Source organism: Drosophila tropicalis, unplaced genomic scaffold (genome assembly GCF_018151085.1).
Source record: "Drosophila tropicalis isolate 14030-0801.00 unplaced genomic scaffold, ASM1815108v1 contig_158, whole genome shotgun sequence".
Taxonomy (NCBI): domain Eukaryota; kingdom Metazoa; phylum Arthropoda; class Insecta; order Diptera; family Drosophilidae; genus Drosophila; species Drosophila tropicalis.
In genome coordinates, this window is record NW_027172602.1 from 4,255,930 (window position 1) to 4,279,711 (window position 23,782).

Genomic DNA, 23,782 nt, shown 5'->3' on the forward strand with positions numbered 1-23,782 from the left:
ATTTTGGGGACTTTTCAGAACTTGAGCCCAATATTTAAAGTATTTCATTTAAAATTTGTACTCCAATAGAAGCCATTTGAGTCTATAAGTTTACAAAATTTCATAAAAGTCTTAGGAAAATTGGTCATAGATACGCCTATTTCTTTGAAGGTCAACTCAACTAGCAACTCAACTCAACTGCAACTACTGACTAAAGTTAAAGCAGTCTCTTACATAAATTTAGACCTATGACTTGGCAATGGTTGTCCCATCTGATGCATGGTATACCAAAGTCGTTACGATGACTTACTTTACATTCAAAAGAAAGCCTAAAATAGCTCTATAACTCGATTACAGAGACTAAACTGGACTTACTCAGTCAATTACTAATTTAAGATAGTTAATTTGATGTTTGTTACTTCAATGCAAATGCAATGAATTTGTTGTGCAATGCATTTAATTGAGGGCCATCGAAAGAAAATATAATTAATTAATTGGCATTTAAATGAAAATGAAAATATTAGTATTTCATTTGAAATTGTGTCTAATTAAATTGAAAATTGTGGTCAAGACTAGTTTATTTCAATGAGTTCAAATATCATCGACTAGCCTAGCAATTTGCAATGGGCAATGGGCTAACGAATTGTTATTGAAATTCAAATGCCAAATGTGAAATTGTAATGGAAACCATTTCCAATTTTCCTTATTTTCTTCTCATCTTGCTGTTGTTGTTGGTTTTATTTCCCCACATTTTCCTCGCCCTTTCTATTTTGTGTGTGGTTCTGTTTCACTCTTCAATTTGTCTCTGCTCACGCAATTCGGGCTTTTGTATCCTGCGGCTGGCTATGGTGGTATGTTGTTAGGGTATATTGGAATCTAAAGAGAGGTAGGTAAATGAAAATATAAGCCTATCGATCTCTTGAAAATACTAGTTTACTTGATGGTAGTGTACTTTGCAGTCGACTCCGATGGCATGGATTTCTTCTGCCCATTTGGTCCCCCTTTTTTTTTTTACCTGACCTACCGAAAGTGGAATGCAAAATGAAAATTTTACATTTTTACTACAGCAGCAGCTAGAGGAGCATTTAAGCCAGTTTTATGACCTGGCCAACATGTGTATTACACACACATGCAAACAGAAGCAGAATATCGAGTTGTTTGGCCTGTCATAAAAAAAGGGGTGAAAATCTTTTTCTTCTCTTTCGTTTTTTTCTTTTCTTATTTTAATATGTTTTTTATTTAACCCTTTGCCACCTTGTTCGTATGCATGTCCGTATGTCCTTTCGTTTCTGAGAATATTTCATTCTCGTGCATCGCCCATGGGTCCATCATCATGTCATCTCTCTCTCTCTCTCTCCATCACTTTCTCTTTAGCAGGTATTCCCACATGCAAATTCAATTTTATGATGGCCAACAATCGGCTGCTGAGATGGCCAATTTTCAGTGTTCTGTGTTTGCAAAAAGTGCTGACTTATCTTAAATGTGTTTTTTGGATTTTATTAACTTTTAAAGTTTCAAGTCTTAAGCAACTTAATGCTCTGTCTGTTTGTTGGCTCTGTTATCTTAGATTGATTTGATTTATCTGAAAGTTAAACAAAAGTCAAGTGTAAGCAAAACTTAACACACTCAAAATCAAAAAGTTTTTAAGAAATAATGACCACAAATCTCACAATCAGTTCGATGACGACAAAAGGCAAAAGATAACTCATGTGTGTGTGTCTGTGTCTGTGTGACTGTGACAGGGTTAAGGACAAATCACGCATCAATAGCAATCAATCAATTTGTGCGCAAACAAACAAATTGACCAAAAAAAAAAAAGGAAATTCAACAAAAAAAAGTCACTAACAAAAGTTAACAGCATCTAATGTGATTTTGACACACTCCCCAAAACACACACACACCAAGTCAAACACACACATACATCTTTACATACAGAAGCGTAGATCTTTACTTAAGGGAAGAGTTTAAGTTAGTTAATTTTTAGACTGAAATATAAGTGAAATGTCAGTGAAATATCTTTCAAATGTTATATTATCTCAGATTTAATATGATTTTTATAAAATTGTCACTTAAATACTTCTAGCTTAGAAATAAATGTCAATTGGCTTGTTAAATGTTGGCTAGATCCTTTAGATTGCTTTACTACGCCCATGTGAACACAGACACATACTCATATGTCGACTTGACAGCCTTTTGTTTACAGTTATGCGTTAGCCTTACCCCTCTTTGGCAACCCTAACCACTATCTAACCACTGACTCCCTTTGTTGCTTTTGGCACATATTTTCCGATACCCTTTCGCAAAAAAACGAAAAGAATATTGGACATGGATACAAATTTGTAGGGTATTACTTGTAATGAATGAAAAATGAAAAAAGAGCTACTTTCCGATTATCGATTAATGGCAAGACAACTCTGTTTGAGTTACTTGGAAGTCGAGAAAATCAAAACTAAAGTCTGAAAATCTAATAGTCATAAATTTGTGGCCACCACTGTGGATTGTGGACAATATGTATATGGAAATCTAGATCTATTCCCTCTAATATTATACCCTGTATAAATTAGCTTCTGAATGTCTGAAAAGAAGCTGTAATAGGTATAAGAAAATTCGAAACGTTTTTGTTTGATTATTTTCATAATTGAATTTGATTAAACACAAAGTTTATATACATATAAGTATACTAAAATGTGTGTGTTCGGTCATCCTCCACCTCTTTCTCTCTCTCTCTCTCTGTGTGTGTGTTTGTGTCTACCCTCTTTTGTAATTTTGTTGGTTTTCGATTACAATTTAACAGAGTGGGACCATGTTTGAGTAATGGGGGAACAGAAAGGGGGGCGATGGAGCTCTCAGCCCATCAACTTCAATCAGGCAAACTATCCATCAATTTCTGGACTCTTTTAACTTTCTTCTAGGAGAAAAATCAATAGAGATGCGGGCTCAGTTGGCCTTTGGGATAGCCATAAATTCATCAGGGGGCTAAATGGCTTATGCCCTACACACAAAATATAAGAGACAGAGTGAAAGAGAGAGGAGAGAGGGACAACATATTCATACAGCTGCATTAAACCGCAACATGAGCTAATCCAGCAGAGAAAATTTCACGCTAAACGCCTTCGAAAACCGTAACAGATTCATATATACATACGTAGATAGATAAATGGAATCGTATGGATATATGTACCTATGTATGTATGCAGATACTCGTTAGACCGCAAGAAAGTGGGTGAGATTTTTCATCATAAAAACCATTTAATCTGTGGCTTTGGTTCATTCTTTTGCTTAATCTTGGCCAGATTTGACACCGCAAAGCACGCGACACTCAAGTGGGATTTTGCGGGCGCGGACTCACATAAACACACACACACACATACGCATAGATATACTTAAATATAAATCTAAATCCCTCGGATCGTTTTACTTAAATTGCCGAAATTGTAATTAGAGCGGCTTACAAGCATTTCTCGGCTACATACATACATTGTGTAGGTATGTATGTATGTATGGATGGGCAAACAGGATTTATTTCAGTTTCATTTTGCTCCTGTTCCAATTTTGCCTTAAAGCACACACACTTAGATGTGTATACCTCTTCACATTGCATTGCTAGGTTGGTTGTTTTCAACAATTGATTGTCCCAGTTGGGCATAACAATGTCTTTCTCTTGCTTTCTTTCCCTTTCTTTTTCTCCTCCTTATCTTTTGCTATTTCCTATTATTTTCTGTTGCTGCCTTTGTTCCTGGTTGGAAACAAGTGTCGCACTTTTAGGAGTCAGAGCAACACCTTGGGCTAGTCAAGTGTCTTTTCTATACATACATACATACAAATTCTATTTCATTCTTTTGCCTCTCTCTCTCTTTCTCTGTGTGTGTGTGTGTGTCTGCCATTAGAGTCCTTGAATTATGCATATACTGGTTGGGTAATAGATAGTTTTTGGCACAGGCATCCCCAGCACTTTAAAGTTAGTCAGCCAGTCAGCAAGTCACAGCCCAAGAGTCAGAATATGAAAAGCCAAAGAGCATGCATATTTCATTTAACTCTAGGGTCAACTAGCAGCAGTAACTCGTCCATTGCAAATTGCTTCAACTTTTTCCTTGATGTGCCAATCTACTACAACAACAACAACAACAACAACAACAACAACAACAACAACAACTTACCAAGTCACGTTCACCTTATGCTATCTATGCAGAACAAACAAAAAAAGAATATATGTACATATTTACAAACAATTTGGCAACATTTTTGTTGCTTAATTTAATCAATATTTGCAATACTTTTCCAAATGATTTCGCATAGGTTAGTTATGGTGTAAAATTTGGATATATAGTTTTTTGATAAACATTATCAGTGGAGCACCTCTCACTCTCTATATCTGCAAGAAAACTTGAAATTCACAATCATTGAGAATGGATAAGGAATGGGAAATTTGTAGCATACTTATTTAAAGGATCGGAAATATTTACTCAACTGCTGTTCCTTCCTTACATACATACATAGATGGTATATAGACCACGCCCATAGATGCCCATCATGAAATATTTTTCGCATAAAATACCAAAATATGAGGTTTTTTTTTTTCTTTGGCATTCGATTTACTATTTATTACCAGAGAGAGAGAGAGAGAGAGAGAGACTTAACAATAGAAGAAATGCCTCAAGGGAAAGGGAGGAGGAGAACAAAAGTTTAATAATTTCATAGCCGTTTTATCTGTGTGTGTGTGTGTGTGCGTGTGTATGTGTTTGAGTGGACATTAAATTGTTGAAATTGATTTATACATTCCCTTTATATTTGTGTGTTCATTCATTGAATTTATTGGCCTTTATTATTATTTTTTGGTTTAGCTCGAATTGCATTTCAATAGACCTCGCATATTTTTAGAAATGGCCACATTTTGTTATACATATGTATGCGTATGTGGTGTGTGTGTGTGCATGTGGTCTAGCACGACATTATAATTATACAGTTTAGTGTTTAGTTCATTGATTGATTGATTGGATTGGATAGATTGATTGACTGATGGCGAATTGAACTATTGAGTCCCCCAGAATTGTGGTAACTCAAAAATGCAAACTGTCTCCCTTTGTCTCCCCCTCTCTTGCTCTCTCTTTCGCTTGGCAACGTCAATTTGAAAGCCCCTCCCATCAGTTAGCCCAAAAGAAGCTTGTCAGCAAGGTTGGGACAAGAGTACCTTAAGGTACTGACACTTGACATAGTTGGTTATGGCCATCCCATTGCCAATCCCTTGGATTCAAGCCCCCAGACGTTGACCAAGCCCTGGCAGCAATTGCAAGCACTAAAAGGTGAACCAAAATCAATATTATTACAGTAAAATACACTTTAAAGTGGGGCATATCTAATTTTAAAGAGTTTATACTTTTATCCTCTCTGTTTTCAAAGGTAAAGGTACGAAACAGAGTAGAGTCAATAATGCAATTTTCAGGCAGTTTCTTCTCATTTTTCGGTTTCAGTTCTTTGTTTTTTAGCTCATTCCCAAAACTATTTATAGGAAAATGGTTTCTTTTGTCTGTTTTATACATTTTGGCGTCTTTAATATGCCATTTTATTCAGAATTCTTTTATTATTTTGCATAAAGGAGTAGTTAAAAGACTTTTCAATATGAGAATCAAGCTTAAACCCAGCTTAAGATCTTCTGGATGTCCTGAAAAGAAAAAGATCAGAAATATATCTATTTCGATAGACTTTATGCCAGATTGAAATTCTTGTTGACTGTCATCGACTCACATTACGAAATTCTGGAATGTTCTGCAAAAAAACTGAGATAAAAGGATTTCTTTATTGCAGCGAATATCTAAACTCGAGTTTTGAGTTTCTTTAGGATATAGAAGATGATCAAAAAGGCTTGCCAGGAAATACTTCTGACAGGGTATTATTAAAGTCGATCCTGTTTCTCTTACAATTTGGTTGATAACTTTTAAATTATCAACAGTTAGCCACCAAAAAGTATATGTAAAAGGTACGTACGTATGTCCATTTGGATTGGCCAATGGCCATAAGCTAAATGTATACGCTACATACATATATACACAATCAGCGTTATGATCAAAAATGTATAAAGTTATAATTAGAGGTACATGTGTGGGTAATCATACATACATACATAGAAATACTGTGGAATGTAGTTACATTTCATTTAGATTGTAAGCCCAGAGGGCGGTTTATGGTGTCTTTTGTCTATTTGAATTCGGCTAATTGCAAAATTGTAGACACATTTGTATACATACACAAACATACATACATAGTTACATACATATGTATGTATGTATTTATGTCTGATGGGTTTGCATTCGTTTCGGTGTCATTAATTATTATCCATTTATACTGGCATTTTTATACACTTGCAAAAAGGGTATATTAATTTTGGTCAGAAGTGTGCAACGCATAGAACGAAGCATCTCCGACCATACAAAGTATATATATTCTTAATCAGCACGACGAGACGAGTTCAACTAGCCATGTCCATCCGTCCGTCCGTCCGTCTGGATCAAAGCAAACTCCTCCTAGACCGTAGGCTTGTATATACTGCAGGCGTTGTATATCTCGGATTCAGCTAGATCGGACCACTATATCGTATAGCTCCCATACAAACCCCAAAGTCATGAACAGTGACTTTTCTCAACAACTTCGTTACTTTCTGCGCTATTATTGTGAAACTTAATATTAGAGAGTTTATTACACCTATAAATAACTGTGCCACGTTTGATCAAGATCGGGTGACTATATCATATAGCTGCCATAGGAACGATCGGTTGAAAACAGTGACTTTTGTTAATAACTTCGTTACTTTTAACGTGATTGTTTTCAAATTAAACATTTCTTAATTTAATATATCTGTTAACGACTGTGTCGAATTTGATAAAGATCGGGTGACTATATCATACAGCTCCCATAGGAAGCTAGAGGTGAAAAACAGTGACTTTGATCAATATCTTCGTTATTTCCTATGATTGTAGGCCTTTCTTTCTCAAGCCTTTTTGGATAAAACGTTCTTCCACATTGATGGCTAATAGGTAAGGAAAGAGTTACCAAAAAGTTGCAAGGGTATACAAACTTTGACGCGGTCGAAGTTAGCCCCGGACCTCTGGTTTTTTGTAAATTTGTAAATTTATTATTCCACCAAATAAAAGTGTAAAAGGGAATCACTAAATTACTGTTTTATATTCATATGTATGTGCAGTCCATTTAACGCATTTGCAATCAATTTGTGGTAAGCTGGCATTTAATTAGTTAAAGAGTTGACTCATTATTTTTGCTATATGAACAAAATATAACGATTTAAGTTGCAAATACTTGAGAGAGAGAGAACTGTTTGAATCATGGAAACATCAAAGTCGAATGACAGACAATGAATTGAGTATCAAAGCATTGAAATGTTCTAAGTCACACGAATCATTCATATTATTCGTATTGTCCTATTTTGATTAGAACAATTAATAATTGCATTTTGAAGGCTATGAATCTAATTGGAAGGAAGGATTTCCTATGATGCCACAAACCCAGGAAACATTAATAAGGCACTAAGCCAAGGACCAGACTAGTTCAATGATAGGGCAATCATTCGAATGCATTCGAATCATAGCAAATTATTGTCTTCCATTCAATTCGTTTCGTTTCGTTTGAATGTTGTGTTAAAGTCATTCAATTCATTCATTTCGTTTTGAATATTGTAAACTTGAATTGATATTCATTCGCTGAGGTCTCTAATAAAGACTTAAAAGGGGCAATGTCGAGTTCTTCCTCCTGGGACTTTACAGATTGAAAAAGGACCCACAGGAGTAGACTATAAAACTTTGTTCACTGTATTCAAAAACATTCACTTAAATGTTTATCACAGTCAACCAAAACGGTTTTCACATTGATTATGAATAAATTGTTTAAAGAAAGGTAGAGTAAAAATTATAGTTTTTAAAAATTTGTTAATTTAAGTTTTTATTAATTTATATTCCATAAATTATTGTCCTTGTTTTAAACGATGAGAAAAAAAAAAAAAAAAGTTATTACATATAATTTTATACAATTTATACAAGCAATTTGCTTAAATCTAGAAATTTTAGCATTGCTTGGCAATCGATTTAGTTCCTGTTTCAGTTTTTTTTTTGTTTGTTATAACAAACTTTTAACAAAAGTTTGCCAACAAATTAATTGGCCTCCCTTCCCTATCCCTCCATTTCCTTGCCATTTTGGGCACACCTGTTGCCTGTGGCACAAAGCGAAGATACATATACAAAATATATAGAGAAAAAAAATGCTCAAATGTTCGAACGATGAGGTTTAGAGATCCGTGGTTATGGTCTGGGTATGTCCTGCCAGCAACTGGGAGGTGGTATACAATGCGGTTGCATCCACTTTGTAACGCTTTGCTGCACTCTCCATGTCCTCGAGATCGCTGAAGGCTGGAAAGTCGGTGGGACAAAAGTGCCCAGCAATGGCCTCGGGTATATTGGTGACATTGTGCAGCATGTGTGCTGGTGTCGTTTGCAGATAGTTCCGCCACTTGTGATACGACTTGGATCGGGTGGGCAATTCGAAGGTCTTGTCGTTGTCGCAGCGTCTCTGGCAGATCGGTGATGATGTCTTGGGCATAATGCGTTGGGCATGCTGCATCATATACATTTCCCATTCGAGATTGCCAATGACAGGCGAAGAAGGCGATGAATCCGTTTGGGATGCCGATGAGGATTCAGATGCCGCCTCTGAGGCACACGATGTCGATGAATTCATATCCTGGGTACGTATCAATTGACTTTTGGTTGGTGTCGAGGCCGAACTACTGCATGTATAATAGCCCTGTGATCGTTCCTGCAATTCCAGCGGTTGTTCGGCAAAGTCATCACAAATGGGTCTAACATTCGGCTGACCATTGTTGATCAATACCGAATGATTGCTGGTAACTGCCGGACTGCTGCTCCTTCTACTCCAGATGCTGCGATCACGACTACTGGACGGTGTACTACAGGCACTGCCCAGTCCACTACTGATGGTCTGGCGACTGCTATATGAACGTTTCGATGAGCCACGCTGATGATCCATATAGACACTATCGTCCAGGGAGTCCAGTTTGGATGTCTTTAGATTCAAAGTGCTCGTACAGCAACCCATGATAATTGTTATATACGTTTACTTTCTGTTTTTCGTCTTGAGAGTTCTTGTCACTCGAACGTTTGGTCAATAACTGTTTGTCCTTTATGATGGACAGCCAGCTTTTATACAGACAGAGAGAGGTATGCGAGTGATCGGAGTTTCTTTGGTCAGGTAGTCCACTCGTTTAGGTTTTTGGGGGTGATTTACATCTATCGCGAATTTTCTAAGAATTTCCCACTCTCTCTATCTCTCTTGCTCTCTCTCTCTTTACCTGAATCCGCTAATCCGCTTAGCCAGATAGTGAACAATTTTTATTACCTCAGCTCAGAGGTAATTTTACTTTCTTCTATCTACATTTTTTTTCCGCTAAAACGCACGTGTGCATGGCTTAAGATCAAAGACCACTACTACCTGGCTAAAATGTAAAGATTTGGCCTTGATTTGATATTTACTATATATGTATGTACGTATGAGCATATTGAAATATTGGTAAGACAAAAATGTGTAAGGGTTGAGGTTTTCAGGAATAAGGGCAAGAAACGTATCTCTCTCTCTCTCTCTCTTTATCTCTTTGTTTGGCTTTAAAATTTTGGTTAGAATAACCCTTTCTTTGCATTCTACAATTTGTCCATCCCCCTCTCTCTCTCTCTCTCTCTCTGTTTTAGTATTCAGTTTCTTTTATTATTATTGGCATTGATTTCGTTTTCAAATTCTATGGTTTTCTTATAAAACTTTCTCTCGCTTTCTCACCAAACAACAACTTGTGTGCGATTGTCTTTGTGTGTCTCTTGCTGTGTGTCTGTGTGTGTGTGTGTGTTTCGGCCTTGGTCCATTCCATTGTGGCTAGTTTTTGTGGCAATTGTTAGGCAAACGCCGTGGCGCAGCCAAACGAAACGCCGTTAACGCCGGGCCACAAGTGCAACTTGGCCATCATCTCATGGCTATCTGGAGAAATATCATAGAAACACCATCATCATTTTGGACATCTGCTGCTGATGCTGCTGCTGCCGCTGCTGATGCTTTTCTATCTGTTGCATTGTTACCATTACCATTCTATTGATTGGGTCTTGGGTTCAGCATTTCACATGAAAATTTCTATAGCTGAATGAAATAGGAAGGAAAGGAAGTCTTTCACTTCAGTTGAGTCGAGTCGAGTTGAGTTCCTCATATTGGCTGGCATTCATTATTGGACATTTCTGGTCTCTCGTGGCTCAAGGTTAATGGCAAATGCAAATTGAAAATGCTAAAATGAAATTTAAATCGTCATGCAAATTCAAATTCAAATGCAAATTGCAACGGCAGCAGCAGCAGCAGCTGCAACTGCCACTGCAACATGCACCAACAAATTAATGTTGTTGGTGGTTTTCAATTTTTCTCAATTGATAAATGAAATGAAGTGCAAAAGGCCATAGTGTGGCTATTTGCGAATTCAAACTCAATTAAATCAATGCAGTTGAATTCACAATCACAACCCAAGGCCCAACAAACAAACAAACAAACAACAAACAAGTCAACCATTTGTTGCCATTGTTTATAAATACAAACTCAATATTATCTAATTTAGTTTTCAATTTTCATAAATTAAATAATAAAATCTTATATTTAGCTAATCATTTGAAAAGTTTGTGAAAAGTTTTAGAACTTTTAGATGATGAGCATGTTGGGATTCAATGAAATCAAATTGCATTTTAGAAAACATTTAGAAATCGCATTCATCTCTTCTAGTTTGTTGTTAAAATCTCCAGGAAAATTCTTTATCTTGTTATATATCTATTCGGCATGATCCTTAAGTCTTTGGCGTCTTTCTTCATTAGTTTTGTCATCACACAACAAAAGTTTCAAAAGTCATCTTTTAATATAACTTTCAAAAAAGTATTTTATCTACTATAAATTTATGCAAATATACAAAAATATCTATAATTTTTATAATAGAGCAATTATCGATAAAGCAAATCTTGCATTTAAGCTGAGTTTATGAATAGTTAACGTTTAAAGTCAAAGGGAAAATTTAGTCATCTTAATATAATTTGGTTCTTAAAAACCAAAATGAAATAAATGCTTTCAAAAATTAATCTCAAGCAGATTAATGTCCAAGAAGTAAAGTCTTTATCTCTTTAGCATTATCATTATCCAAAAGTTATATATATACACTATCAGCTAATTTTTAATTCTGATCAAGAATAATATTTTCTTAAGATAAATTGTTTCTCTCTTCTCTATTTCATGTTCTCGTATCTTTAGTCAAATAATGAAATAAAGATGAAGAAAAAACAAAACTTTAAAGATTTAAAAAGAATAGGAATCTTTAGGAATTATCCTTAGTTGTTTTTATTTATTTAAAATGTTAGATAAATATATTAATACTAGGCATTAGACAAAGATTATATTTGATTCACTCTCTAAAAGATTCAGATCCAGATATATGTTAGTTAGGCTTAGTTAACTTCTTTCTCACGATGTTTTGAAAAGTTTATAATCTTCTACATATAAAATTTAATGGGGGCAATGGCAATGTTTTAACCAAGGAAGACTCAAAATCAAGTGAATAAATGACAAGAGTTAAGAAAACTTATTGGAAGAGGATAAAAAATTCGATATTCTGAATATATTTCTTCTGTTGAAAACATAATGGACTTAACCCACCATAAAGAGTGTGTGTGAAACCTCATATTTAAGATATTTGTGTGTGAGCTCCTGCTGAGATCCTTTTAGGATCCACCCACTAGCTTTTGAGATAATGTGTAGATTTTTACTCGTTTATGATTATGATTTTGGGTGGAAGAAAGTTAATAGAATTTCCATACGATTGTCTTGCCCCTATCTGGTTGAGTTTTTCACACGCAATTGCAGTTTTTCCCAAGAATAATTTGCTGGTAAATCCCAAAATGGCATAGACGATGGGAAAATTCTCTCTCTGAAATATATATTTCCCAAGTTTTTCGATAGTTATCGTTTGTTACTTGAAGTTACTTTTAATTTCAATTCGTTTTCTGGACGTGTGGGGGGCGATGTGAGTGAGAATAAGCAACCGAATGACCAGAGTCCTTATCCTTGTGCAAAAGGTTTGGGGAATGGAAGCGAATCTCTAAATGAAGTCAAGTGTGTACAAATGATTCATTCAAGCGTAAGCAGGGAATGAGAGAAGGGGAGAGCTGCAAAAATTGAAAAAAACCCAAAGAAAACTATCACTAAAAAAAAACAAACAAACGGATAGAAAACTGTAACTGAAAACAAGTCAGTGATGTGATGTTTCCGAACGGGCAAAAAGGGAATGTAAATTTCCATTGGCAATTCCATGCAACTTTCTTTCTTTAATTCTTGTCGAGTCTTGAATATTTTTGCGTGTTTTTTTTTTATTTGTTTTGAGCCATCTGGTCCTGAAAACGAAGGAAAAAAAACAATGGCAAGGACGAGGACAAGGACAAGCCACAGAGACATCATAGCACATCGAACATCTGTGATCAAGGCACAGGACATTGAGAGAGAAGCATTTCCTTCACTTTACTTTGTCTTTTCTCTATTTTCTCTGTTTTTTTTCAACTACACAACAAAAAACGTAACAAAAAGTGGGTAGAGAGAGAGAGAGAGAGAGATAGCCAGTAGGTAGGGTGTGTGTGGGTGTTGGAATGGGAGGTGCAAATAGGAGGCAACCAATATGTCAAATGCATTTTTGCGTTTTTGTTTACGAAATGCATTTTCCGTGTATTTGGCAACTCCTTGGCCCATAAATGTTGGTCATAAACCATCAAACCGCGTGGCAAACACACACACACACACACACAGAGGTCTCAGGTAAATAATAGAGTGTAAAGAAACCTGGTCACCCTGGTGACACACACACACACACACACACACCACTTGTTGATCCATGACTGTTGGCATAGGCGCTCGGAAATGCCCATCTCTTGGTATTTCCGCATCAAATGCAAAAATCCAAAAGTTCCCCTGTCCTGGAAATGAGAAATTGGATGGATATGGAAATTCACTGCCTTAGTGCTGGGAAATGCCATCTATGTGGCAGCCACATGTGCCACATAGACACACACACACACACACACACACCTGACGAGATATTTTCGTTTTCTTTTGGCCAAGGCGAAACTACTTAGTCCTTAATTTGGCAATGGGCTGGCCTCATCACGGGGCACAGCTTGATGCACTCACTTACACACAGAGAGAGAGAGCGAGAGAGAGGGAGAAGGAGCAAGTCACACGAATCCGCGAATCAAACAACAAGTGGGCGACTTGTCAGGGATTTGCCCACATGACCAGGTGCTTAGGCTTGTCTGGAATGACCATGACCTAAAATCACAGCAGTCCATTTATCCGAATGCTGTCAAAAATCAAAATGGATTTTCGGTACAGTTGTGCGCAACTGTGCCCCCTCAAGCGAACTTTAACTTACTTAGTTATGTATGAATATACGTATATATATATACACACAACACACACACATACATACATAACATACACATACATAACATATATAACTATCAAGGGATAAAGAAAGATTTCACAATCAATATAAAATACTGACAAATAAATGAAAGTTGATGCATTCTAGGCCTTGAATATGTTACATGACCCAGTTTATGAGTCTCGATATCTTTTTGGTCAAAAGGGTGCCAAAAATATTACAAGGATTATTCAAGAACAGAATGTTTTTTATGAAAATTCCAACTAATTAACAGAAAAATCCCTAAATGGCCTGCCTCATCTAAGCTTAAGTGTTTTATATATTAAATTCTAGTTAAAGTAACTTAAAGTGCTTTTCCCCATTTTCTTACTCCTTCTCTTCCATATCTCTTTGGGTCCTTTAGAAAGGAGTAAGAGTAAAATGTCTGCTGGGTTTCATTCACGTACATGTCAAATATATATATGTAAGTAAGCAGCTTTGCGAGCATTTTCTTCGTTTTCTCTTGTATGTTCATTATTTACTTGCTTTTTACTTGAATCTGATATGTAATGCCCCCAAAAAAGAGCAAATAATGAGGAGAGAAAGGACAACCAAGCGTCAGAGAAAAATGCAAAATTAACAATCCTTACCTCACACACAACTATACAAAATCAATAGCTTTTGTCTTTATAATTCGTAGTTGAATTTTGTGGCTTCCAGGCAGGTGAGGTCAAGGGAACAAAGGAATTTCTGTTGGTTATCTTTTGTTCCTGGACTTGTAATTATTCATAATGTGACAAATTTTTTTTCGGACAAAAGTTTCTAGAACTTTTCTAGAATATGTAATTCTTTTCTTTTCGTTTGAATTTGGTCTGGGAAAGAGTGGAATGAACTAAGAATGCCCTTATATTAATGAAACTTAAATGCCAAATCAAGAAATGTAAGTCAGTATGAATGTTTACCGTTAATCATATGACTAATATGTCAAATTACATCAAATGTCCTCAGGAAACATTTATCAAATTCTCAAGCAAATAATTGGAAATTTGTCCTATCTATGAGATTTTTGTGGTTCGAATAGTTCTAAAAGCATTTTTATTAAAGCTTTCTTAGTTTAGACACATGATTATATTGACTCTGTCTAAATGATCTACCAATTTAGGTGATTATCCTTTGAGTATTCTTTCGATGGGACATACTTAATGTAATGTTGAAAGGTTTTGTGCTAATGAGGCAAAGTCTGCTATAATTTCGAAATTTGAATAGTTTCTTTTGTTTATCACTTGTTGTTGTTACTATTATTATTATTATTATTGATTTCCTGGAAATTTGTGTGTCTGTTGGGTTTGTGGTTAACCCTGGAAAATTGCGTAAAATTTTTGGTGCTTACTCTTACATGGACATATATGTATATGAAGTACTTGTTGATGATTTCTTTATTATTTTTGTCTTTAATGATTATTTAATGGCCTTGTGACACAAGTCTCACACACACACACACACACACATAGACTCACCTACGATTAGTTACCTGCATTTCCTTTCCGGTTTTTATCACCCTTTGCCCATATTTGAGGGGCCCTCATGGCTAATTTCAATTTTATTACACTTTCCTGTCTCAATGTCTCTGTCTCTCTCACTCACTCATGTTTTTACTTGTTTTTCTTTTTATTTTTGTTTGTTTTTTCTTTTTGGTTTCAAGCATTTTCCGTTCATTCATAAATTAGGGGAAATTTTGTCTTTTTCCTGCTCATCTTCCAGGAAGTTATGTTGCTCTCTTCCTTTCTGGTTGTGTGTGTGTGTGTGTGTGCCCTTGGTCCTTTATTTGTGATTTGGTATGGGAATTGGGCCACAATTTGTTTATGTTAATTAGTTCACTTTGGCATAGATTAGCATAGGAGAAAGCGTGTCGAACATGTGTAATTAACCAAATTAAGCGAAATTAAGCAAGCAACTAAACGAGTGAATTAGTAAATAGTTTCTGATTGAAGACAAGGCGTGGGGGTGGGGAGGGGTTGGAAGGGAAGGAGTAAATGAAATGAAACAACAACAAGAAACCACATAATGTTAATGGTTTCGTTTGGTGTCGTTTTCAAGGTCCTTTTAATGCTCACAGTTCAAGACGGGGAGTAGATGATACTTATAAATGATGAAGGCCATTTCTGTGGCAATAAATCAGCCGTCTCCTTTCCTTTTCGTTTTCTCTCTCGTTTTTTTGTTTCATCCAATTTCATTTTCATCATCAAAAGAGGGAAAACTTTTAATGCACTCGACAACCTTTAGTCAAGTTGTTCAGTGTCTGAATGTTCGTGTGTATGTATGTAGATGCAGAAGTGCGAAAAGTGCCGCATTAAGTTTTAACTTGCATACGAGTATGAGTTTATTACACACACCCACACACCCACACACACTCACACCCCAAGTGTGTATGCATTTGAAGCACTTTAGTTGGAAGTTTTGCAAACGTCTGCAAAATTTCTCACCCATGGCAAGGCACATCAACATCCTGTCCGTTCGTCCTTTTCTGCTTCCCTCTTAACTCTTCTGCATTCTAGTATGCCCTTTTCTTCTTGCCACTTTCGCAAACACACAAAAGAAAAACTAAGACATGTATTAAATAACTTAAATACGAGCTCAACTCAGGGACGAGGGCTGTTCATTTAGTTTGCTAATTTTCAATGTTTTTCCATTCGTTTTTCGTTGATTTTAAAGCCTTCTCTAGCCTTTTCAATTGCCAGACTCTCGAGTATCTGAGCTATCTCCAGGATTTCCGGCTCCATGCAGTTCCACCAGTCTCAGCTTGAAGACATGTAGTGCCGTAAGGCAGTGTCCGGTGAAAATGGCTGACAGCATCCTGCAATTCGGCGCTGTCGCAATGACTTGAATGTATCCGAAACGTTTTCCATCTTTATGCCCTCTAGAAAGTATTCAACTTTTCACATCGATTAGGTATTAATTTTTTTAATATATTATTCAGATTTGTTTATTAAACACATTTTTGAAATGTGATTTGCATATTATTCTCTTCAACTGGACTGTATACAACCACCAACTCACACACACACACATATAAAATGCTTGCCACATGCCACACAATTTGACTGAAAAGTTGTCGTTATGCTTTCTGCAAAAACTTGTGTCCTTTGGCCAAAGTCAATCGTTTTTTTTTCTTCTTCTTTCAACTTGCATTTCTTTGCCATTTTCTTTGCAGTTGTCAAATTGGCCGCATTTGCCGAGGAGGTCAGCACTTCAACAGGCATTTCAGAAGGTAAATGCATATCAAGAGTATTCAAAAGAAAAAAGAAAAAGAAAAACTTTTCATAATTTGATATTCATGCAGAATGGGGCTCTGGATGGAAGGGTACAAACTTTCTGGTTGAAGTTGAGGAAACGGCTGCAATGTCCCCGTCATCATCATCCTCATCCGGGTCATTAGCACCCGGTACGAGTTCAAGTACATCGGAGGATTATATTGGGAGCCAAGAGTTGGAGCCCGGAGATGATAGCAGTGGAGCAGTGGACTCCGATGCAGGACTGGCCACAGGCATTGCCATGTCCACAAATAGCACAAATGTGGAGACGGGTGAGTTGAATTCTTATCAAGATTTTATTCAATTCTCAGATGTGTGTACACATAAATGTTATACGGGTTTCGGAATGAGCTTGAATCCTTTACGAATCCTTGCCACATCTGTTTGAAAAATCATAAATAAAACGGACTTATCGTTTCGGGTTTTCTGTGGATATCCTGTAATATCCGTGGCATCAGGCAATTACATTTGCCATTACGTTTATTTATGTTTACTTCGTTTGTGTCTGCGTCTCTCTGATAATTGAATTCGAATCTGACTCTTAAGCTGTTGATTTATGTGTGTGTGTGTGAGTTTGCGTGCTGGTTACGTGTGTCTCAGAACGTGCTGTCAATTTTTAAAACCCAAATTGGATTTAGAATGACTTTAAATAATCCAAGAACAAGAAAAAACACTCAAATCCTTTACTCAAGATAAAAGAATTTTCCATTTTCCTTTCTCTATTCCTTGCTGTCCCAGGTCCCAAGATTATTGTACGCACCGAAGAGGTGCTAATTGTTGGCCTCGTTCTCGTCCTTTGGGTAGGGGCCATAATGCTGTTTTTCAATCGTTGGGGCAAAATTCGTATGCTGGAACCCTATCAGCCCAAATTTCAGCAACAACATCGCAGCTCCTGTCCTCTGGTCGATTTGGAAGCTGTTCAAACGCATCAGGTAAGCTATGAAAGTCACAAACTGTTGGCCAAGTTAAAGTTCAAAGAGTTAAAGTTGAAGGCTTTAAAGCCAAAAGCAAGAAATCAACCTTCTGTTAGTAATCTTTGTCTTCTCTCTCATTCTCTCTATTTCTTTTGCAGCGCTCCTCCGTATCGCGTATGTCGATGGGCATGGTGCACAATCTGAATATGCCAACGTGTCAATTTACAGCCTATAATCCCAGTATCTATGCGAAGGGTATGTTGTCTCATTCTTTCATTTGTTTTCATTCATTTACTTTCTGCCTATTGCCCATGCCACCCATTTCTGGTGTGTATCATACAGTCTGGCTCTCTCTCGCTCTCTCTCACTCTCTCTCACTCTTTTCCTTTGCCATGTAAATGCAATTAAAATCGAACAACGTGCCATTCGGTTTGTAGAATACATGTTCTGCGTTCGAAATAAATTATTGCATACTTTTCTGCATGTGCACTGTGGCCAATGTGACAAGTGTTGAAAAGTGGCAATTGAATTGGGTTTTACAATTCAGTAACGAATTGCTACAATCTCTAGTCAACTAGTATAGACTTAATTTCCATTTATTATTATGATGTTTAAGACCATCTTAGAGAGATTGCCCACTGTTGGTCTCCAGTGAGTTAAAAGCCGCTTAACAAAAAACAAATGTAAAAGAAAACATTATAAATACTGTATGAGATAGTTGGAGCATAATGCCAATGACTGGCTCATTGTCACGCCCACCGTTTTGTAAATACAGCATTTAGTTTAGCTGAAGCTGCTCTCTCATTTAGCTGTCTGTCGTTCTTTTTTTCTTAATGAGTTGCCAGACAATTAAGTCGGTTGTCGGGCAAAGGCAGCGGAGCGCAAGTGAAATACAAATAACAATACAATTTTAATGCCATTCCCTGGGATGATGCTCCATGCCTTGCGTCTTTGGGGCATCTACTTTTTCACTGTCTCTTTGAGCGAGGCATCACGTTGACTGCTGTGCAATTAAATCTTGCGGAAACACACACACACACACACACACTCACACATACTGATAGAGACCAACGGAAGGACGAAACGAGAAGTAGATATAAAACATACGCACATAAAACATACAGAGTGTAAAAAAAGCAGAAAGAAAAGAAGAGCCAAAGAGAAGAATAATGCCGCTTTCAATGCTAAAAGTTCTATTAAGTCTTGCTTGGCATGACCTAGAACTTGAAAGGCGTTCCATGTCATAAACATTTACTTAGAGATGCTCAAGAATTTCAACTACTTTGTACATACATATATAATAAACTATCGTTTTCTTCTTATCACCATTTTTCGGAAAGGCGAATTAAAACCGCTTTCAAGCAAAGACATGAATATTGAAAACTGATTATTGAGACTAGTCGATTGATTAATCTATGAATATTTTACTTGTATATAGGACAATCGGTAAACTAATATTGCATGCTTTAGGGGGCCCAAGCCCAATGCCTCAATGCCCAAGGACCAAACTGTTTTGTTTCAAATGAAATTGTTTTCAAACCTTTTTGGGGCACATCTCTGGCCAACGATGAAAGCTTTCTCTCTCGACCCCCCAACCGACTCGATATTTAGAGTTGATTTCTGTTCTCGCGACTCTTGAATGTGTTGACATTTACGCACACTTAGTTATAATGGTCTAGAGACGTTTTAATGAGTGCGTTTCCTGAATACCCCCACTCAAATACTATGAGCAAGCATTAACTAATGATTATGTGTTCTTTTGGTGTTTTTTGTCTTCTGCTTCCTCTTTGTACTTTACAGGTTATGCCTCGCATGTATCACACGTGTCCCGACCCCGACAGAATTCGGTATTCGTTGGGGCAAGTACCAGTCATTGTTTGATGCCAAAGCCGCCGCGTAAGACACGCTCAGCCATGGATTTGCATTCAATGGTATTGGATGAGTCGGCCGAACAAGTATAGAGAAGCTCGTCCTGGGATACATACACACACCCACATCAACACACACACACACACACATATGTATATGTATATATACATATACAATATGGCTTTTGTTTTTCTTTTTATTCTGTTTATGTGTGTTAGTCAGTCACTCAGTCAGTCAGTAAGTAAGTAAGTACATAAGTAAGAGAGTTTATTCTTTTGTACCAGAAGTGGTTGGCACATTTATATAGGAATATATATGTACCTACATCTAGATATACATATACTTACATATGTATGTATGTACATTGTACAATGTTGTATGTAACTTGTAAAAGAGAAACCAAACTAATACTGTCCAATTTATACTCGTATATGCAACTATTTACAAATGTCATCTATCTTTTAGTCTCACTCTTTTCACTCTTTGCTTGCCGCTATCTAAAATGTGTCTAACCGATGGATAAATGGCTTAATTAGTTTGCTTGATTGTGGACTCATCAACTGTTTTGGTGTCCGTCTGTCTGTCTGTCTGACCATCTAGCTGTCTTTCACTCAGTTAATCTATTTATCTTCACCAGCAAGTCAATTTGTTCGAGTCCCAAATTAATCTCATTGCACACACACACACACACACACACACCAAATTTCAGCAATATTATCAAAGTGACATATAAATTTGGATTTCAGTTATCCTATTCCATGAAAATACCCAATTTTCCACTCACACGCACACACACACACACACAAAACAGCTACAAATCGGGTAATATTTATGTATGTATATGTCAGTCATCTTATTGTTAGTGAACACATTTCTCTCCATCAGAGTTGTACCGTTGAGCATTAGCATTACTTTTCCATTAGCATTGAAAAAAAAAACAACTAAAATTAAAGAACAACTACGATAAATTAATAAAAAAAAAGGAACAAAAAGTTTAAAAAAAATTAAGAAAAATTAAACAAAAACACAATTTTTGAAATTTTGTTAAATATTCCCATTTTTTCTTAATTTTTTTAATTATTCTTAATTTTTTTAAATTATTCTTTTTTTTTCTATTTTTTTTAAAATTTTTTCCTAAAGTCTTTTATTTTTTGTTAATTTTTAAAAATTTTTCTTATTTTTTTAAAATTTCTTCCAAATTTTTGTTAATTTTAGTAATTTTTCTTAATTTAATCTTATTTTTTCTAATTTTTTCTGAATTTTTCTGATTTTTTTTCTAATTTTTAAAATTTTTTTTCCCAATTTTTCTTAATTTTTTGTTAATTTTTCGAAATTTTTTTAATTTTTCTTAATTGATTCTTGTTTTTTTCTAATTTTTTCTAAATAGTTTCAATATTTTAAACAAATAAATTTTAATATTTCTTGATTTGAAATTTTTTAATTATAATGCTAATGAAATTGTGCGACAATAATATACATATATATATGAGCGGGCAAAGCGTGAGCGATTCTGGTGTATGTGTGTGAGTGAGCGTGAGAGGTGCTCAGCAAGTGATCGATTCTCTCAAAGCTTGGCTTTCGTTGGGAGTATGAAAGAAGCTCAACTCACACACACACATACACCAGAACCGCTCACGCTTTGCCCACTCATATGCACGCACGCTTAGCGACTTCATATGTATGTAAGTGAGCGAGTGCAGTTCTCCCGATCAGCAACTGAGTGTGGGAGTGACAGTGCAGTTTAGTGGGAGAGCACTTCTCTCCCGCTTTGCCATTGCTGGGCCTATAAAAAAAGCTGCAACCGAGGGGGTGCGCATCAGTTGTCGGAGTTGCATTGCTCCGTGAGATCAAACTGTTGGAGGTCATCAGGTGAGTACATTTTTTTTTTTTACTGTTAAGTGATGGCATTATTATTTTTAATATTAGTCCAATTATTATTGTGACACAATTTCATTAGCATTAAATTTTCAAATTAAGAAAAATTAAAATTTATTTGTTTAAAATATTGAAAATATTTAGAAAAAATTAGAAAAAAATAAGAATCAATTAAGAAAAATTAAAAAATTTCGAAAAATTAACAAAAAAATTAACAAAAATTGGGAAAAAATTTTAAAAAAATTAGAAGAAAACAGAAAAATTCAGAAAAAATTAGAAAAAATTTGAAAAATAAGAATAAATTAAGAAAAATTGCGAAAAATTAACAAAAATTTGGAAAAAATTAAAAAAATAAACAAAAATTTGAAAAATTTAAAAAAAAATTTAGAAAAATTTTGAATAATTAAAAAAATGGGAATAATTTAAAAAACTGCTTAAATTTTTCTTAATTTTTGTTAATTTTTTTCATTTTTTTCAACATTTTTTAATTTTTGCTAATTTTTTTTAATTTTAAAATTTTTAATTATAATGCTAATGAAATGCTAAACGATAATTTTTCAAAAAAGTGATGCTAATGCTAAACGGCACATTTCTGCACTCTATATATATTTGGGATACTGAAACTCCAATCAATGGTTGATAAATTTTAAAAATAAACATAGTATTTTCAAATATCACAGTTTTAATGATGAAATTTCAAGTACATATTTTGGTGGAACTTCCAAGTCTCGACAGCTCGACAGAAAAAACATTTTTGAAAGTTCTCTAGTTCAAACGCCAAAAAACTGCAGCCCTTTAGTCAAATGACATATAATTGTGACCAGCACTGTACTGTACACTTACTCACACAAACACATGTCCATTCTTTTACTCGGAATATTACCAAATATGTACCAATACTATATCATATACCTACACAAAGTATTATAAATTCTAGAAATGTTATACCACAAAAAACTATTTCAAAACTATTAAACAAAAGCACTTTCACAATTATTAACTAATTAGCTTTACATGAAACGAATGAATTGTTTTCAAATGACTATGCCAAACTATAAAGAAACATTAACTATAAAGTTTTAATATTTATATATCCCACATATACGAGTATATCGATCTATCTATCTATCTATCAATCTATCAATCTATCAATCTATTTGTCTATCTAACTAGATTCTAGAATGTTAAAGACAAAAAAAACAAACAACATATTTGATCAGTAATTAATGTAATTAAAAAGATTCTTCATGAAATTTCTTTATATTGGTTTGATGTATTTTCTTTAAATTTACTAATTTAACTGAAGAAAACAAACTAAACGAAAGCTTTAAATGAATTCCTTGAATACATATATATGTATATGTACACTCAGATGTTATTAGGAGAGGAATATTAATATTTAATGTAACTAAATACAAAAAAAAAAAAAAAACAAAACAAAAACCAAAACCCATCCAACTAAGTAAACCTAATGTATTTTAAGAAGAATTTATTACAACAACAACAAAAACAGCAACAACAACTACTAAAGTCTAGTGCAAAAATCTGTGGAACAATGTTAACTTGAATAACAATATGAAATTAATAAACAAAAAAAAAAGGAAAAAAAAACAAAAATTCTAACTTTTTTTCGTAACTAATGTTGAGCTATATATTGTACTATATGTCGTATACTTGATATAGTGTATACGTGATATACATATATTCATTTTAGATGTGTTCCGACAAGAAAAGAGAAAACCAAAAAAAAAAAAATTAAACTATTATAAATTCAATTCAATTATTGTACTTTGTACGCAAAATGAACAACAAAATAAAGTTGAGTAAAAAATTTAAAATTTACCTATACACACATACACACACACACACACACACACATACACACACACACACACACACAAAGTGCTGCGTGCTTTTTGGGCGCTCGCTTAGGCGCGATTTTTAAAAATCCCCTATAGACTGAGTAAGTCTTAAGTTACCGACTAGCAATCTTTTCAGGTTACAAGAAGAGGACCAACAAACCCACAGGGCCTCTGAGGCACGAAGAGGACTGTGGTCTGCGCTTGTGCCAGCGGCCACAGCGTATAAAACCTGGCAGCAGGTATAAAATGCAAAAAATACTTGGAAAAATGGTTGGGAAAACGTCGACTACTCCAGGTGGCAGCCACAGTTGTGGAAATCCACCCATGGTACAAGCCATGGCAGGGGCACGGATTCTGGAGGCCCCAACAACCGTCATCACCACCACTACTGCACCGGTGGCAAACTTGGCCGATGCAGCGGACATAGCTACAAGCAACAGCAGCAGCAAAAAGCACGGACTGTGCACAAACGGAGGC

The 23,782-nt window shown here is 35.4% G+C and overlaps 2 protein-coding genes across 2 annotated transcripts in view; one reads left to right on the forward strand and one right to left on the reverse strand.

The window, feature by feature from the left end:
* LOC137586641 (uncharacterized) overlaps window positions 1-23,327 on the forward strand; it is a 45,673-nt gene extending 22,346 nt beyond the window's left edge. Inside the window, exons 2-7 of the mRNA XM_068302749.1 lie at window positions 16,686-16,742; window positions 16,815-17,057; window positions 17,524-17,717; window positions 17,858-17,954; window positions 19,500-19,809; window positions 23,158-23,327. Coding sequence (XP_068158850.1) covers window positions 16,686-16,742; window positions 16,815-17,057; window positions 17,524-17,717; window positions 17,858-17,954; window positions 19,500-19,660 — 752 coding nt within the window. The 3' untranslated portion in view covers window positions 19,661-19,809; window positions 23,158-23,327. The remainder of the gene's footprint in view (window positions 1-16,685; window positions 16,743-16,814; window positions 17,058-17,523; window positions 17,718-17,857; window positions 17,955-19,499; window positions 19,810-23,157) is intronic.
* Window positions 8,269-9,096, reverse strand: LOC137571940 (uncharacterized). Its single transcript, XM_068283706.1, has one exon. The coding sequence runs from the start codon at window positions 9,094-9,096 to the stop codon at window positions 8,269-8,271; it is 828 nt and encodes a 275-aa protein (XP_068139807.1).
* Window positions 23,328-23,782: the final 455 nt, after the last annotated feature.

Bases quoted from the DNA above. Each gene is read 5' to 3' on its own strand.
- LOC137571940 (XM_068283706.1), bottom strand. From the start codon at position 9,096: ATGGGTTGCTGTACGAGCACTTTGAATCTAAAGACATCCAAACTGGAC.